The 20,158-nt window shown below is 37.0% G+C and overlaps 1 protein-coding gene across 1 annotated transcript in view; it reads right to left on the reverse strand.

Moving 5' to 3' along the window:
* The window catches only part of LOC119545562 (zinc finger protein 729-like), a 93,253-nt gene extending 73,351 nt beyond the window's left edge, over positions 1-19,902 (reverse strand). Inside the window, 6 exon segments of the mRNA XM_037851172.1 lie at positions 28-1,038; positions 1,041-2,462; positions 6,353-6,448; positions 12,725-12,851; positions 18,369-18,427; positions 18,964-19,902. Of these exon segments, the coding sequence (XP_037707100.1) occupies positions 28-1,038; positions 1,041-2,462; positions 6,353-6,448; positions 12,725-12,851; positions 18,369-18,383 (2,671 nt within the window). The 5' untranslated portion in view covers positions 18,384-18,427; positions 18,964-19,902.
* Between the last annotated feature and the right edge of the window lie 256 nt (positions 19,903-20,158).

Here is a 20,158-nt window from a genome sequence, read left to right on the forward strand (position 1 = left end):
GATGTTCTCTAAGGCTTGATTTCTGACTGAAAGTTTTTCCACATGCATCACATTTGTAAGGTTTCTCCCCTGTGTGAGTTCTCTGATGTACTATGAGATTTGATTTCTGCCTGAAAGATTCTCCACACTGATTACAATTATAGGGTTTCTCGCCTGTGTGAGTTCTCTGATGTTTTCTCAGGACTGACTTCTCATTGAAAGCTTTTCCACATTCATTACATTCATAGGGTTTCTCACCTGTGTGTATTCTCTCGTGTACTCTGACACTTGATTTCTGTCTGAAAGATTTTCCACATTCATCACATTTATAGGGCTTCTCCCCAGTGTGAGTTCTCTGATGGCTTCTGAGATATGATTTCTGGCTAAATGATTCGCCACACTGATTACATTGATAGGGCTTCTCCCCTGTGTGAATCCTATAATGCCCCCTGAGTTGTGTTTTCTGACTGAAAGCTTTTCCACACTGATTACACTGATAGGGTTTCTCCCCTGTGTGAACTCTATGATGTTTTCTTAGGCCTGACTTCAGTTTGAATGCTTTTCCACATTCATCACATTTAAATGGTCTCTCACCTGTGTGCGTTTTCTGATGTTTCCTTAGCACTGACATACGGCTGAAAGATTTCTCACACTGATTGCATTCAAATGGTTTCTCCCCTGTGTGCGTCCTCTGATGTATTATGAGGATTGACATATAGTCAAAAGATTTCCCACATTCATTGCATTCAAAGGGTTTCTCCCCTGTGTGAGTTCTCTGATGTCTCCTTAGACCTGATTTTGCAATAAAAGCTTTCTCACATCCATCACATTTATAGGGTTTCTCTCCTGTGTGAACTCCCTGATGTTTTCTTAGGACTGACTTCTCGCTGAAAGCTTTTCCACATTCATTACATTCATAGGGTTTTTCCCCTGTGTGAGTTCTATGATGCTTTCGTAGGTCTGTTTTCAGTTTGAAAGCTTTCCCACATTCATTACATTTATATGGTCTTTCTCCTGTGTGAGTTCTCTGATGTTTCCTTAAGTCTGAAATATGACTGAAAGATTTTCGCACTGATTACACTCAAAAGGTTTCTCCCCTGTATGAATTCTCTGATGTATTATGAGTATTGAATTATAGTCAAAAGATTTCCCACATTCATTGCATTCAAAGGGTTTCTCCCCTGTGTGAGTTCTGTGATGTATTCTGAGGTTAGATTTCTGGCTGAAACATTCTCCACACTGATTACAATTGTAGGGTTTTTCCCCTGTGTGAGTTCGTTGATGTCTTCTTAGGACTGACTTTCCGCTGAAAGCTTTTCCACATTCATTACATTCATAGGGTTTTTCTCCTCTGTGAGTTCTCTGATGTCCTCTGAGAGTTGACTTCTGCCTGAAAGATTTTCCACATTCATCACATTTATAGGGTTTCTCCCCTGTGTGAGTTCTCTGATGTATTCGTAGACATGACTTTGCACTGAAAGCTTTCTCACATCTATCACATTTATACAGTTTCTCTCCTGTGTGTGTTCTCTGATGTTTCCTTAGGAGTGACATCTCACCAAAAGTTTTCCCACATTCATGACATTCATAGGGTTTCGCCCACATGTGAGTTCTCTGATTTACATTGAAAACTGACTGGTAGCTGAATGTCTCTGTACATGTGTTATAATCAGATGATGTGTTATAATCAGAGGATGTCTCTGCTGTGTGAGTTTTCTGATACACTGGAAGGGCTAAATCATGGTCAAAATTTTTTCCATATTCAAAGGGTTTCAGCCCTATGTGAATTGTTTGATGTTCTCTAAAGTGTGATTTTTGTCTGAAAGTGTTCCCTTCTATGTCAGTTCTTTGAAGTTGAGTGCTTCCACTGAAATCATTCCCATTTTCATTACCTTTATATTCATTAAGTTCCTGGTGACTCTTATCCTCTTTAGAAATGTTCTGAGAGACAATAAGAGTAGATATATCATATAGGTTTTCTCCAAATTCATTGCATTTATGAGATTTCACTTTTGTGCAGACACTCTTAGAAGTAACAAGGGCAGCCTTCTCAAGGAAAGGTTTACCACAATCATTATTATTATTAAAGGGTTGCTCCAAAGTCTGAATTGTTTGATGCTGAATAACTTCTTCCTTAGAAGTGAGGGCTTTAATGTGTTTATTATAATGAAAACATCTCTCTCCATTGTTATTTCTACCCTCCTTAAGACTGAGGAGCCATCTCTCATCACACTCAGCAGCCTTCTCTCTTGAATACTGACAGCAGGGGGCCAGGGAACTTACACCAAGGTAAGCATGTTGTCCAGTGTCACAATCAGAAGTCATTATTCTTGAAGGAAAAATGTTTATGTCCAGATTGCATGGTATTCCTGAGATATTCTCTTGCTCTGTAGTCAATATTTTGTTGGTAAATAAATCTTGCCACAAGAGTCTTTCTTGTTTTTCTGGGCTCTTTTCTATGAGTTCCTCATGGTGGCAGTGTTCTAAAAATCAGAATTAAAAATATTTTATGATACTTAACACATTTCTTATGGAATGGGACTTCTAAACATATGCCTTATTATGTACTTGACTCCTTGGTTGCTGGCTCAGTACACCCCCCCCCAAAAAAAATTCCAAATGTTTATTCCCCATATTCCTTTTTATTAATTTTTAATTCAATTTTCTTGAGATATATTCACATACCATACAATCATCCAAAGTGTAAATCAGTTCGTTCACAGTACCATCATATAGTTGTGCATTCATCACCCCCATCTATTTTTGAACATTTTCCTTGTACCAGAAAAAGTGAAAATAAGAATAAAAAATAAAAGTAAAGAAAACCCAAATCACCCCCCTCCCACCCTATTCCTTTTTATTTTTAAAAACATAATACAAAAACAACTTTATGTAGTAAAAAAGGGAGAGGAATGTAGAAATGAGTATCATATGAATTTGGCATTTTAAACTATAATTCTCAAAATTAGTGTACATGCTTCCTTTAGAATTTCCTTTGTTCCTTTCTACACATCAAAATCAACATAAATTTCCAATTTCCTCACATTGTAGACCATGCCTTCATTCTAACCTGTAGTGTTCCTTGAGGGAACACAAACGTGTAAGTGGAGGTGAAAAACTGATGTGTACAAGTCATTTTCCCAGCTGAACTGGATTCACTACTCTGTCCTGGCTGTATTAAATCAGGTACCTTCATCTATTATATCAGAGGTGTTCAATGAACCTCTTTTAACCATCACATCTCAACTGTTCTCCTATCGCTTTACCAATTCATTTTCCTGAAACCAGTTTTCATCCTCTCCAATCTTTAATTTGGCTTTCCATCTACTTTTCAATAGAGATAGTTATTAACGACTGCAAAATCATTAAGAAGCATATTTCAATCTGCTCCCAGAAAGTTTACAAGTATCTTTTACATTTATTTATCATAAATTTCTTTTGTATATATTACTGCTATCACCCTGCTACTACCCATGTCCCATGCAACAATGTGTCAGGCCTATGCTAAAAACATATGCAGGCCTTGAATCCACTGACTTAGGTACCAACATATAAAAAGATTTAAGAGACAGGATTCTGGAAAAGAAATTTTTACATTAACTGCATGCTTATTACATGTTCTAGCTACTGTTCCACTGCTCCACAGTATTTTTTGCTTTAGTCTCGACAGACCCCACTAAATAGATCATTTACAACAATAATCTTACATTCATATTCTTTCTCTAGTTATCCCACATTCCAACTTTGGCACTACTGAAAATCGAGATGCCCTTTGGAGCTATTTTTCCAAAACGTTAAACAATTAAAAAAAAAAAAAGTCCTCTTGTATCATCCCACAAATTTAAGCACCATTTATTTAAAACCTGGAGTAGCTTTTGACTGTATCCTGTATTCTGCCTGTTTTTAAACAACGGATACATGGAGACAACTCATGTTTATCTGAGACACATGAATTTTAAACCAACTAGGATCACCAAAATCAAGTTGTATCTTAAAACTGATGGCATGTTCATAGTGAAATGGACAGGAGCTTCTCTTGGTCGTACCTTAAATGATGGTTTACCTTTTAATGAATGGCATCTTGTAATAATTTGGTAGTCATCAGGATAAAACAAAAAACTTGAATTGTATCTACATAGTTATTTCTTATTGGTGATGATAGCTATTTTATTACATGTTTTTATTCTGAGAACCACTTTTGATCTTATATTTTATACCATCAGTGTGTCTTAATTACATCAATCGTCTGCTTACTCTTCTTTTAAAACATTCTTACTTTTAAAAATGAGATGTGAAACTAAAAATATTCTTCTAAGATCTGATTTATTTTTCGCAGAAGGCTCTTGTCTCATTGTTTTTCATTTTTATTTTTGGATACTGTGTATCTTTGATTTTGATATGCTCTCTGATAAAAAAGGTTCTTAAAAGATATATATTTATATATTCATTATTGATTTCCAAGATAGAGACATTTTAATTTTTCTCATATTCATGTTTCATTGAACAATAGCATTCCCACTTTCTGGAATTTATTGACATTTGCCTAAAATACTTTTATATTTTGTGAATGTTCTAGTGTCATGTAAAGAAAGTTTTATTCTTTGTTTCAAGAGTACAAAGCTTTGATAGACAAATATTCCTCATTTTATAAAGTATGCCATGTATAACTTTGAGAGCAGTAGCCCTCAAACTTTGTTATCTAAAGCTCCAGAGAGTAAATGTTTTTGGCTTTTCTGGTCATGTGGCTTTGTTGCAAGTATTCAACTCTGCTTCACAGTGCAAACACATAAATGAATGCATGTGGCTGTTTCAATAAATCTTCCTTTAACAAAATAGGCAACAAGCAGGATTTTACTTGAAGGCCATAGTTTGTCAAGCACTATTCAAGATTATCAGTTGTTGTCTACTGGCTCTGGAACAAAATCAGTGTTTTTTAGGGTCTAAGCTTTCTAATGGGTTTATATTTCTCTTTATTTCTTGCAGTTTTTTGACTTGTGAATCTTTATGATAATTTATTTGGTGCAGAGTTACTCAAGACTTAACATCTCCTTTTAAATTGTCTTCTTTAGCTTTAACAAAGTGTCCTTCTTACCTGTTTTTTGACCTGAACTGAACCTTAAGTAGAAGTTAGATAAATAAACCCTGAATTATTTCTGTGCTTACCGGCTTAATAATAAAGCAAGTGCATTTCAAACTTCACAAATCATGTTACAGGTATATCTCTTTGATGCAATCTGATAGTGTTACTAGTAAGTGACTTTAATCCATTTCCCTTAGTTGATACGGCAGATATGTTTGTCCTACTTTATGTTATACTGTGTGTTTGCAAATTTGGGGGCAGAGAATATACCAGGCCTGAGACAAATATCCTTAGAAAGGCCAACTTGATGTATTGGCCCTTGGTTGGCATCTAGGAACTTAAATTTCAGGAGGGTTCCCAACATTCCCAGAACTGATAAGAGTGGCTCTCTGTACCAAAACTATTTGAATAAACAATGTGCTTCATGCTGAAGGCCTTCTTTCCTTGTGGGAATGTAGAATTTTGGCTGATGCTAGACAGAGGGTGTCCATATGACCAGACCCTGCCAAAAAACCCTGGGGCCTGAATCTCTGATGAGTGTCCACTGGTAACAACATTTCACACATGCTGTTGCAACTTATTATGCAGTAATTAAGCATGGCCTGTGAATCTACTTGTAGAGGACTCTTGGAAGCTTCTGCCTAGTTTACTGTGGACTTCAACTCACATGCCTTTTCCTTTGCTGATAAATCTTGGCTGTGACTATGACTATATTGGGAGTCCCGCTGAGTCTTCCTTGTGAATCATCAATCTTAGGGTGGTCCTGGGAAAACCTGACACAGTTCACTAAAAAAGTTTCTAGTAACTTTGCTCTGTAAAGCAAAATACAAGCAATTAGGAAGCTTGTATTTTGGTATAGTATTTATCATTGTAGTTATATTAGTATGCAATTCCTCAATTACCTATTTAATTAGATGGTAACTAGTAATTTCCTATTACATAATAAGTTTGTTTCCTCTTTCTCCTGCCATTCTTTAAAACTCCCAATTTTAGTTGCTTTAGTAACATTCTTTAGTTTTTATCTTTTAAGTATACACCCATCACTTAATTTTTTAGCTTTAAATTATATACTTGCCTCTAATGTTTTCAAGATGGGAAATCAATATGATTATATCTTATACTTTTTGTTAGATCTTCCCCTTCCACATTTTATTAGATACTTTCCTCCTACAATCCCAAACATAAAGTTCTCTACAAAGAGAGTGTTGAAAAATATTTCAAACTGTTCACTTGTAACTGATCACTTTGGATATAATTTCCCTGGATAACTTCTGCCAGTACTTAGTATCTCACCTGTTTTGCTCCTGTTTAGAAATCCTTCCTCTAATAACCACGGGTTTTCTTCTTGTTCCAACATGAAGATGAGCTCTGGTTTTGTAAAGCAGTACCCTGTGAATGGGAAATGATTTAGAACCTGAGTGAACTACACGGGCTTCGCTGTCTCGGAATGTGAAGGAAAACATGGCTTCAGAAGTGGCATGCCCAACATGCTCACTGACCCTTTAGGTAGAGAAGCGATGCAGAGAACATTTTCTTCTACTCAAAAAGGACCAATTTCCTTAAACCTCTGTATCATAAACCTAAATAATACTAAATTCTAATAACGGCCAATAGGTTGGATTTAAAGAAGGGATTTCGTGGGGATGTCCATTCCTGGCCATGCTGAAGGAAAAAGAAGTGATTTACCTCTCTTGTGTCAGACATCTAGAAAACCATACAAAATATATGAAAGAATACTTTTTGGACACTGGGCAACAAGCAGTGCAAAACAGGGATTCTTGACAATAAGGAAACAAAGTGAGCCTTATGATTGTAACAGATTACTGTCAAGTTTCCAGCATTTAGCCCTTTGGAAAGGACTACGAAAATGGATTCTGGCCATCTCAGTAAGGTGATGAGACAGAATTGGAGGTTCAGGAGAATGTGTGGGGTAATATACCAAAGAAGAAAGAGTTGTACTGAGAGAGTCAATCTTAGAGATCAGCAGAAGATCCTTCCTTTTTGGCTCACAGGCATGTAAGAAAACTTGAGGAAAGAATTACAGGAGAGGATTGGGTTGCAAAAGCACGAAAGCACACACAGAGATGGGATGTTTCCGTTCCCATCAGTCATCATTGAAAGGTCTCCTAAGATACAGAAGACCGGGTAGAACACCAGGAGAGAACTGCCCTAGGAGAAAGAACAAATTAGTACTAGGCTAAAATGAGCTCTGATTTAAACATAACAAAGCTTAAAAGCAACCCTTTTAAGGATCAAAGTAATTCTAAATATCTACACTGCACTGCAGAAACGACCCTAAATTATTGAAAAGAATAACACAAATCCCAGCAGTCACCAACAAAAGTAAAATTCACAAGCAATCCAATAAAAAATTACTGGGTAGGAAAAGAAAGGATAAATGACTCTTTTGAAGAAGAAAATCAATCAATAGCAACAGAATAAGAAATGACACATAGGATAAAATCAGCAGTCAGGGTCATTAAACAGCTATTATACACTGTAGTTCAAGAAAACAGAGAAACCCCATGAATATGCTGAGAATAGAAATATAAGTTATAAAAGGGTCCAAATTTAAATTCCAGGCATAAAAACAAAATATATCTGAAATAAGAAAGCAAACAAAACCACCAAAGAACAAGAAAACACTGGACAGAATTAATAACAGTAGACATCACATAAGGAAAGATAAATGACATTAGCACATTCGTGACTTTATGAACAGAGTGTGCTGGTTTCAAACTGTTACGGACCCTAAAAGAGCCATGATCTTTTAATCCAATCTTGTTGGGTGGAACCTTTTGATTGAGTCTTAACATGGAGATGTGACTCACCCAATTGTGGGTAAGACCTTTGATTAGATAATTTCCATGGAGGTGTGGACCCTGCTCATTCCAAATAGGTCTTGATTAGTTCACCGGAGTACTTAAGAGAGCTCAAGAGCCAAGAAAGAGCTTGGAGATGCTTGGAGATGCTGACAGAAAGACTTCTGGAGATGCTAAGGGAAGAGATGAAGCCCAGAGTTTGACGTGGAGAAGCTAAGAGAGGAGCCCCAGACATTTAAGAGAGAAACACCCTGGGAGAACAAGCAAAGATGCACAGGAGCTGAGAGAGAGAAGCGAAGAAAGACAGAAGTCCAAGCAAGGATGCACAAAGGCTGAGAGAGAGAAGCTAAGACAGACATTCTGGAGAAAGCCATTTTAAAACGCAACCCAGGAGCAAGGGACCAGCAGACGCCGGCCACGTGCCTTTCCAGCTGACAAAGGTGTTCTGGACGCCACTGGTCTTCCTTAGGTGAAGGTATCCTCTTGTTGATGCCTCCAGTTGGACACTTTCATGGCCTCAGAGCTTAGGTTATTTGTAACCTAATAAATCCCCTTTATAAAAGCCAATTTATTTCTGGTACTTTGCATAATGGAAGCATTAGCAAACCAGAACAGATTTTGGTACCAGAGAAGTGGGGTGCTGCTGAGTTTGCAAATACCAAACATGCTGGAATGGCTTTTTAAATGGATAAGGGGAAGATTCAGGAAGAACTGTGAGGAGCTTGATGGAAAAGGCCCAGACTGCTTTGAAAAGACTGTTGGTAGGAAGACAGACTCTAAAGATATTTTTGATGAGGCCTTACACAGAAAAAATGTCATTGCCAACTGGAAGAAAGGCGATCCCTATTTTAAAGCAGCAGAGAATTTGGCAAAATTGAGTCCTGGTGTCAGACGGAAGGCAGACTTTCAAAAGAATGTGCTGGGATACTTAGCTGAAGAGATCTCCAAATTAAATGTGGAAAATGCAGCCTGGCTTCTTCTTGCAGCTTATAGTAAAATATGAGAGGAAAGAGATAAACTGAGAACTGAACTCTTGGGTACAAGAAACCAGAAATTGATTGTCTGGAGAATTCTGGGCTTCCAGAAACTGAGACACCAGAGGATACTACCTCATGTGAAGATTTAACGAAATCGGGAGCCAGCCAGCCATTTCAGTACAAGCCAGGATTGGAGATGGAGTTATCCAGTGTTCTAGTTTGCTAATGCTGCAGAATGCAAAACACCAGAGATGGATAGGCTTTTATAAAACGGGGGTTTATTTCACTACACAGTTACAGTCTTAAGGCCACAAAACGTCCAAGCTAACACATCAGCAATCGGGTACCTTCACCAGAGGATGGCCAATGGCGTCCAGAAAACCTCTGCTAGCTAGGAAGGCAGCCGGCATCCGCTCCAAAGCTCTGGCCTCAAAATGGCTTTCTCCCAGGACGTTCCTCTCTAGCAGGCTTGCTCCTCTTCAAAACATCACTCACAGATGCACTAAGTTCCCTCTCTCAGAGTCAGCTCATTTATATGGCTCCACTGATCAAGGCCCACCCCGAATGGGCGGGGCCACACCTCCATGGGAACATCTCATCAAAATCATCACTCACAGCTGGGTGGGGCACATTCCAAGCAAATCCAATCAGCACCAAAACGTCTGCCCCACAAGACTACAAAGACAATGGCATTTGGGGGACACAATACATTCAAACTGGCACATCTAGAAAGGTTTTGTGGGAAGTCCTATTGTCTGATGGTTTTGACCCCTGTATGCTGCATGCCAAGTGAACAAATTTTTTGGCAAGATTTGTATAAATGGAACCACTGCCAATCTGGACTGGAGGGGATGAAGAAGGGACAGATTGAGAGAAGGATGACTTCAAAGGCACAACCATGGAAGCTAAGGTCTGGAGCCAAGAAATCTCAGACCAGGAGAGTGGACCTACCCATGCAAGGAGAAAGGGTGAGTTTGTCTTGGAGGCAGAGGGTGGGCCTTCTGCCTCGATGCCCAGGAATAGTGCTGCCACTCCTGGCCTCAGAGAGGGTGGAGCACATTCCCTGGAGACTGGGGAGAGCCTGGCCACCACCCCACTGTTCTGCAGGGGTTGAGCATGTGCCCCAGAAATGGAAGAGAGTCCAGGTGCCACCCAGATGTTTGAGGAGGGTGGAGCTGAGAACTAGATGGTCTCCCCGGTGCGTGGATATGTTGGAGCAATCACCTCCGCATTTGCAGAGAAAAAGTCCGCTGCATAAGCCTTTGGAAAGGATGGGACTGCCGCTCTCTCAAGCCCTGGGCATAAAACATATTCTATAAAGGACTCTCAGACTTTGGAATTTAATGAAGTATGCCCTACATACTTAACAGAAATTATGCAAGACAGAAGACAATAAAGTGAGACTTTAAAAAACAGAAAGAAAAAATCAACCTAGAATCATATACTTAACAAATATAAGTTGTTTCTCACTAACAAAAACTTAAAGAATTTAACATCACCTGATGTGGTTTACAAATAAAATTAAAAGAAATGCTTCAGAGACATGGAAAATGATAAGTGGAAATTAGATCTACACAGAAAAATAAAGAACAACATAACCTGGAAACATAAGGCTAATTGTAGAACTCATTAGAAAAGAAAACTGAATATTAAAAATAGAATAGCAATACATTCTGGGGTTTATAACATATGTATAGGTAAAACATGATAAAAACAGCACAAAACATGGAAGACAGAAAAATGGAAAAAAAGTATTCTAAGATTCTTATAAAATACGGGAAGTGATAAAATATTATTTGAAGGTAGACTATGACAAGTTAATGTTTGAAAGAAGGAAAAACAAAGAAGAAACAGATGGGGAAAAATAGCAAATACTCCTAAGGTACATTTAAAATCAACTATATCAATAGTAACATCAAATAAATGAACATATGATCTAATCATTCCAACTGAAAGGCAGAGATTGACAGCAGGACTCAACTACATGACATCTACAAAAAATACATGTTATATGTAAAGACACAGAGAAGTTACAAATAAAAGTAAAAGGAAAGAAAATGATACCACGTAAACACTAATAAAACAAAAGTCCAAGTGGCTATATTAATATCTGACAAGGTCAGATTATACAACATACCTCTTAACAATCACTAACATAAAAAATTAATGACAATATCAATACTTACAAGAACAGGGTACAACTGGATCTCTCATTCAATGCTGGCGGGAATGCAAAATTATACAGACACTCTGGATAATAGCTTGGAAATTTCTTAAAAAACTAAATATATACTTACCATACAACCAAGCAATTATACTCCTAGGTATTTATCCCACTGACATAAAAACCATTGTCTGCATCAAAGCCTGTACACGAATGGTCATAACAGCATTATGTGTGATGGCCAAAAACTGAAATGAACAAAATGTTCTTCCATAGGTGAACAGCTAAAGAACCTGGTAGAAAGTCATACAAAGGAATAGGCGTAGCAATAAACGGAATGAACTATTGATACAAACTATAACTTGCCTGTATCTCAAACACATTATGCTGAGTGAAAAAGCTAATCTCAATACATCAAACACTGTATGACTCTATTTATATAACACCTTGAAATGATAAAATTATAGAGATAGAAAACAGATTGGTGTGGCCAGAGATTAGGCCTGGTGGGAGAGAGGAGGCAGGTGTGAGTATAAAGGGGGAGCAAAAGAGACATCTTTTAGTGATAGAATAGTTCTGTATCTTGACTGCAGTGGTGGTTACACAAAACTATGCAAGTGATAAAATGGCATAAACTATTCACACTCGTAAAAATGTCAGTTTATTGGTGCTGATATTGTATCTCAGTGATATAAAATAAAAGAATTGAGTGTAACTTGGTGACAAATATAATTTTGGCTTATTCCTGTGACTCTATAATTATTTAATATAAAACATTTTTAAGTAAAGTATTTGTAAAAAAACACCCTTTAGGAAAATAAAAAGTCAAACCAAAGATGGAGGCAAAAATTGACAAAATATATTTGATAAAGTTCTGAAATCTTTAAACTCAAGAAGACCAAAGAACAAAAAAACTAAACTAAACAAAAAATTGTTAGTCATTTAGGGAGTGCAAATTAAAACTCAGTAAGATACAAATAGAACAGTTAAAAATAGTAAGACTTACCAACCAAACATTGGTAACCAAAGAGCAGTAAGAACTCTCATATATTGTTAATGGTTATGAAAAAGAGCCCAGCCAGTCTGAAGCAGAGCCAGTTTGAAAACATTTGGCATTTTTGTGTAAAGATACATATACAAAAGCCAAAGTCTACTCATAGAGGTTTTGCACAAGATACATAAAAACTGATAGACACATAGGTTTGTATTCAAATGTTCTAGCAATGTTATTTATAACAGCCTCAAACTGGGAAAAAAAAATGTCTATCAAATGATTAGTATATGAATACAAAGGAATACTATTCAGCATAAAAAGAATAAACTACTAAAGTACACAAACATATATATGCATCCCCAAAGCATTGTAAGTGAGAAAATCCAAAAATAAGACAGTATATACTTTATGATTCCACTTTTACAAAATTCCGGAAAAGACAAAATTGTTGCAATAGAAAGCAAATTAGAGGTGGCCTGGGTCCGGGGGGTGGGGATAGGGGGAGAGAACTCACTGCCAAAGGCTACGAGGAAATTTTTGGGTGGTAGTAATCAACTGTATACGTTTCTCAAAACACATCGGCTGTCTACACTGGAAAGTAATGAATTTTATTCTCTATTAAATACATGTCAACAAATGTGATTAAAATTAAAAAAGGAAAAAACAGAAATGCACTAGATAGGGAGTTACATGTTAGGCTCTGCTCACCCACTGAGACGAGGTGGCTGTAGCTCTCCAGCATCACATCTCTGTACAGGGTCCTCTGAGCAGGGCCCAGGTGCTGCCACTCCTCCTGGGTGAACTCCACAGCCACGTCCTTGAATGACACTGATGCCTGTAACAGCACATTTCTGGTCAATCTGAAGGGTCTAGAAACAGGTGACTTGGAAAACACCTTAGGAAATTAACTCAACATGTTTACTATTGAGAGTTTCCAACAAAATGCTATAAAGGATGCCTAGGATGGTCCTAATCTTGATGAGGAGAGCTCTCTGTAAGAGGACAAGAGAAATGCTTCACATGCTCTAGGTATGGATAAGGCAGACAGAGAAGCCCAGAGCAATTTTTATACTTAATATTTGATGATGCGTCTGTACATGATATCACAGTATAAAATTTCATTTTCTAATTGTTTATTGTTGGGATATAGATAATGATTTTGATTTTTTCCCACAACATAACAGACTTAATTCATACAGAAGTAATACAGTAATATGTCTGGTATTATTCACTACTTAATTTTAAATTAATTTAAGAAGAACACTATAATTGCATATAATAAAGTGATATTATAATATAAAATATCTCTGTGAGCCTGTTACAATTAATAATAACAATAATGTTTACCATTTATTACATGCTTCCTATGTGCTGGGAAAAGATTTTTAAAAAAATACTGACATCTATCAAGCTACTTGCTAACTTGACTTATTAATTCTAATAGTTCACATGTAAATTCTGGATTTTTTACATACACAACTGTGTAAGGTCCCAAAAATGTGACTTTTACTTCTTCCTTTCTAATTCTTGACTCTTTTATTTCTTTTTCTTTCTTTATATCCCTCATTAAAATTTCCTCATTGAAATTTTCAATAGTATATTTTTGATTCCGGAGAAGTCTCACATATTAAGTTAAAATATATAATATTATCATAGTAGGTTATTTTTACATACCACGAGTGGATTATTATATATTCTCAAATTCATTTATTACACATAATCCTATGAGCATATGGTTTCTCTCCTGTACTGCTGCTGTCATGACTTTCACTGACTTTTGATTAACTCAACTTTATATACCTTGACTATGAGTAACTTTGTAATGATATGTTATGCTTTTTAAATATTATTGATTAATTTTTCTTACTGTGGGCCAAAATGGATATGAAAAACTATACAGGCATATCAAGGCAGAAAAGGTTGAAAAACACCAAATATGGAGCTGATGTATTGGATATTGAAATGTTTTAAACAGGCTCGATAATTAAAACAGTGTGGTCTTTGTACATGATGCATTAGACTGACCTAGGGAACAGAGAGGAAAGTAAGAAACAGACACAAATATATACTACTTCCTAATTGTAATACAGGTGGCATCTCAAATGAGTGGAGAAAGGCTAGATGTCATAGAGATAATCAGATGGCTTTATGGGACATGAAAGTTAGAGCTATATCTCATACCACAGAGCAGGACAAAATTCAAACATATAAAAAGAGCTGAATCTAAAAATAAAATCCATCACATTCTAGACGAATACACAGAATGATTCTTTACAATGCTACAGTGGAAAACACCCAGCTATAATTAAAAATCCAGGAATTATAAAAGAAAAAGAAAAAAACTACTAAATTTAAAACATAAAAATCAAATTATGGCAAAAAAAAATCATAAGGAGGCAAAAGTACAAAGGGCAAACTGTAGGAAAATTGTGCAGTTTATATCATAGAATAGGACTATAAAGACATACTGGATATTATAATTAAAAGATCAACACCATGAATAGAAAAACAGATAAGGAATAAGTCATCCAATAAAAAGAAATACAAATGAGCCACAAACAAAAAAAAGATGTTTGACTTCATTCATGAGAAGACAAAAGCTTATAAAACTCAATGATGTGACTATGAAAACCTTGTGGCTTGCATTCCCTTTATCCATTATATGAACAGATGAGTGGAAAAATGGGGACAAAAATTAGATGAAGAATAGGGTGGGGTGGAGGGGATGAAAAGATGTAGGTGCTCTTTTTTGCTTTTATTTTTATTTTGGAGTAAGGAAAAGGTCCAAAAATTGATTCTAGAGATGAATGCACAACTGTAGGATGGTGCTGTGAATAACTGATTGTACACTGTGGATGACTGTAGGGTGTTTGAATGGTATCTCAATTAAACTGTAATTTAAAAAAAGTAAATGAATAATGGGGGAGGAGGGGAATGGGATGTTTTGGATATTCTTTTTTATTTTAATTTTCATTTTATTTTTGGGAGTAATGAAAATGTTCAAAGTTTGAATACGGTGATGAAAGCATAACTAGATGACGATACTGTGAACAACCGATTGTACACTTTGAAGTAAGTTATGTGATTATATCTCAATAAAATCGCATTAAAAAACTCAATGGAGATACCATGTTTTATGACATTGGTAAAATCTCAAAAGTTTCACAGCACACACTCACTCTCTGAAAGACTGTGGGCAAAAAGGCACTCTCATCCTATTGGCTCTACCTTCCAAATCTAACCTCTTCAAAGTCCCACCTCTGCTAAAACCTTTAAGAAGCATCATTTCTTGCTAGGATTGCTGAACTAGGCTCCTACGTAGTTCCGACTTCCACCACTGTATCAAAGCTGTTCTTTCTCAGGTCAAAACCCTGTTAGCCACTAACATAAATGCAGAGAGATACTGTGTTCATGAACTGGAAGACTCAATATGATCAGTATGCCATGCAATCAAAATCAGTACCTCAGCAGGCTTTTCCAAAATAGACAAGCTTATTTTTAAAAGTTTATATAAAGAAGCAAAGAACCCAGAATATTCAAAACAATTTTGCAAAAGAACAAAGTTGGAAGACATATTATGTCATTTCAAGATTCACTGTAAAGAAATACTAAGACAGTGGGGTATTAGCAAAAAGGATAAACCCAGATCAACCAAGTGAACAGAGTCCAGAAAGAAACCACATACATAAAACACCTCAGACAGAGATGCCAAGGAAATTCAATGGAGAAAATATGTTCTTCTCAATGAATGTGCTGACATGTGGGTGTGCAGAGGTGGAGAGCACAAAAATAGTGAGTATATGGTGTTCTTTCTACTCAAATATTCAGAGAACATTGCTAGCAAAAAATGCTAAGACTCTAGAACCCTGAAATTCAAGATTCTGGATTGGGCCAAGTTGAACATATATTGTCTTTTCTGATCAGTAACCTCAATACTAGAATAAAATTTAAAAACTGACCAAAACACTGTTAATTTCTGATGGGTATAGTAGGAACAAGTTCACAGAAATGTTGCTATATTAGGTAACTTTCTTGGGGTAGAGTAGGAACATGTGGGAAGTAAAGTAGTTATCTTAGGTTAGCTGTCTTTTTCTTACTCGCTTGTTATGGTCTCTCTGAAATGTTTTTTTATTGTATGTTTTTTTTTTAATTATTTTTTTTTTAATTTTTCATACAGTTGATTTAAAAAAAAAAAAAAGTTTAAAAAAAAAACAAGGAAAAAAATATGTAGAGCCCCCTTGAGGAGCCTGTGGAGAATGCAGGGGTATTGGCCTACCCCGCTTCGATGGTTGCTAACATGACCACAGACATAGGGGACTGGTGGTTTGATGGGTTGAGCCCTCTACCACAGGATTTACCCTTGGGAAGACTGTTGCTGCAAAGGAGAGGCTAGGCCTCCCTATAATCGTGCCTAAGAGCCTCCTCCTGAATGCCTCTTTGTTGCTCAGATGTGGCCCTCTCTCTCTACCTAAGCCAACTTGAAAGGTGAAATCACTGCCCTCCCTACTACGTGGGATCAGACACCCAAGGGAGTGAATCTCCCTGGCAACGTGGAATATGACTTCCAGGGAGGAATGTAGACCCGGCATTGTGGGATGGAGAACATCTTCTTGACGAAAAGGGGGATGTGAAAGGAAACAAAATAAGCTTCAGTGGTAGAGAGATTCTAAAAGGTGCCGAGAGGTCACTCTGATGGGCACTCTTACGCACAATTTAGACAACCCTTTTTAGGTTCTGATGAACTGGGGTAGCTGGTGGTAGATACCTGAAACTATCAAACTACAACTCAGAACCCATGAATCTCGAAGACAATTGTATAAAAATGTAGCTTATGAGGGGTGACAATGGGATTGGGAAAGCCATAAGGACCACACTGTCCTTTGTCTGGTTTATGGATGGATGAGTAGAAAAATAGGGGAAGGAAGCAAACAAACAAAGGTACCCAGTGTTCTTTTTTACTTTAGTTGCTCTTTTTCACTTTAATTATTATTCTTGTTATTTTTGTGTGTGTGCTAATGAAGGTGTCAGGGATTGATTTAGGTGATGAATGTACAACTATGTAATGGTTATTATTCTTGTTATTTTTGTGTGTGTGCTAATGAAGGTGTCAGGGATTGATTTAGGTGATGAATGTACAACTCTGTAATGGTACTGTGAACAATCAAAAATACGATTTGTTTTGTATGACTGCGTGGTATGTGAATATATCTCAATAAAATGAAGATTAAAAAAAAAACAAAAAACTAAAGGACAAATGGGGTGGGATGGGGGGATGATTTGGGTGTTCTTTTTTCACTTTTATTTTTTAGTCTTGTTCTGGTTCTTTCTGATGTAAGGAAAATGTTCAGAGATAGATTGTGGTGATGAACGCATAACTATGTTATCATACTGTGGACAGTTGATTGTATACCATGGATGATTGTATGGTGTGTGAATGTATCTCATTAAAACTGAATTTAATTAAAAAAAAAAAAAAAAAAAACTGACCAAAACAGTAATTATTCATATAACAGGTAGACTACAAACTCCTAAGAGAATATTATAAACAAGATTATGAAAATACATCTTAAAATATAAATAAACATAAAAATTTTCTATGAAAATGTATGGACAAAATTTGAAAAAAAAATAGAAATACAGGATAGATATATGGCTATATAATAAATTGACTCAATAATCAAAATCTGCACACAAAAAGTCCCCATAGGGCCCAGTTTTATAGGTGAGTTTCAAAAAAATCTTCAAGAAACAATTTTCTCACTAAATCACTAGGAAGGAAAAGAGAGCAGATGTTGCCCCATTTCTTTTTGAGGGTATAACCATGTTACCATAATTAGACAGGAACATGAGAAAGTTATAGTCTAATCTAATTTGGGAATACAGAAATAAAAATCCTAAATATAGTGTTGGAAAAATAACAATGACAACAACAAAAACCCTTTGGAATATATGTAAGAAAAACTGACCACACTTATTAGAAAGTAGGGTTTACACAGAAATTTAAGAATATATTAACGTTAGAAAACAAATTATACTATACACAATATTTGTGGATTAAAGTAAAAAACCTGTGAATTTTTTTCAATAAATACACAAAAAAGTACTCAATATAATTCCATGCAAATTCATGACTAATATGACATCTTAGCAAACTAGTAACTGGAAGGAAGCTACTTGTATTTGCATAGGTTACCTACCAAAAGCCGTCAGCAAACATCGGAGTTAATGAGGAAATCTTCCTTTAAGACTGACTTGATCTATTTCTGGTTCTCCTTGTCCAATTAATGTAAGAACCCTCATAAAGTTCATAAATCCACCAAAATACAAAGTGGAGAATGAATAAAGAGCTCACCTGAGATTGTTTCATTTTCTGCGGCTCTTGGGAGAATGCGGAGAACTGTAATGGTTCAGCTGCAGGGACAGAAATGGACCATGGGTCACAAGATCTGGTCAACCTTACAGATCCTACATTCATCTAAAAATCTGATATTCTAGCTTGGTAGCAGGCTCCCTGTGGAAAGAGGCTCTTTGGCCCTTGACAAGGCATGAGAAGGACAATGTTGAGGTGGTATTATCTACCCATGTGCAAATCTGAAATGATCATGGGGCCTTAAACCTGCAGCTTTCCATTGGGTGAACACAAATTTTTTTCAATCAATTTAAAAATAATGCAACTATTATTATAGACTTACAATACAAATAAACACAAAGAAATAAAACCAAAAGAGGAGTAGTTGAATTATAGAACACCAGAGGATAAAACACTGTTCTTTCATTAGAGTGCATCATTTATCTTCTCAATGATATTGTTTACCCCTTGGCATAGAAAATCCACAGAAAGCAGACTAAAGGAAATGAGATATAAGGCAAGGATTTTTAATTATTTGATTTGCCTGCGTTGAAGTTTCTCAAAAGGCGCTTTTGATAAGATGCTTGTAATGACTTACCTGTAAGAGATTGAACTCCACTGTGTTTTCCTCCAGGCTCTGCCACAAGCAAAACGAATGTCCCTGGACAATTTACTGAATTTTCTTGGTAATTCTGCCCCTCCTCCTAAGTTCTGGAGAGAGATGAAGAGTCAGAGAAGCATTCTTGTCCAGGAAAGATTCAGTTCCCAGAGGCTCCCTGCTTCCTACCTCACCAGGACTATTTTGTTCCAAGGTATTTGGGACCTGGACCTGGAGAGAAATTCCTCTTAGGGTCAAAAACCTTACTCTTGGAATTCGGTATAATATAGGACTTAAAATACAGATAGCCTGCCAAAGCAGGAGAGGCCAGGAACTTTGTCTGATCCAAGGGATCTGAAGAGACACTAGAAATCCCAGAATGCATTTGCCACATGGTAGAATGCCATCTAAATTCACTTCACATAATTTCACCTGTGACTTGGGGACAGGGCCACTATGTTAAGTGCTGTGAAGGCTGGAATTCTGCGTTTTAAGGAGGTCTGATATTTAGAAAGAGCCTGAAATTGGGAGTAAAGTACACCTTTGAATCCACCAACTTGACCCTTATTTTTTTAAAACGCAGATGATCATACCAACCTCATATTGGCTGTGAAGTTTACAGGAGCCAACTAATAAAATAGCAAAGTATCTTCTAAATATAAAAGCTGTTGTCACTTACTCAGTTTTATACACGGCCCCTGGATAATTACAGTTGACACTTACTCAAACTACGTCCTGAGACAGTCATTATTAATAAACTCATTTTCCGATGAGTGAACTCTTAACGGGTTTCTTATCTCGTCCCTGATCACTTGTCGTCAGACCTGGAATCTACTCGGTCACAAGTGACAGACCCGGAATTTACTCGGGTCTTTCTCACTCCAGAGTACGCAGACCTAAGTCCAGCTTCTGCTGTCACGTTCACGTAAATTTAATAAACACACACCGAACTCCCGCCTGCGGCATGGGCCTCTCCCCGGTGGAGCCGCACCTCGGACGGGCATATAGTCCCCGTATACTCTGAGCGCTCCGAGAAGCTTCTCTCGAGGAGGATCAGCATCCCATGAGCCCTGAAAGCCCGCGGGGCCGGGATTCGCCCGCATTGGCCTTCCCCGGGTCCATGGGCCGGCCGGGAGCGCACACTGGCTATGAGAAGTAGGGGTTTTCCCGTGGACTCCCATTCTCGCTCCCGGGA

This window comes from Choloepus didactylus, chromosome 10, assembly GCF_015220235.1.
Source record: "Choloepus didactylus isolate mChoDid1 chromosome 10, mChoDid1.pri, whole genome shotgun sequence".
In the NCBI taxonomy this organism is placed as follows: domain Eukaryota; kingdom Metazoa; phylum Chordata; class Mammalia; order Pilosa; family Megalonychidae; genus Choloepus; species Choloepus didactylus.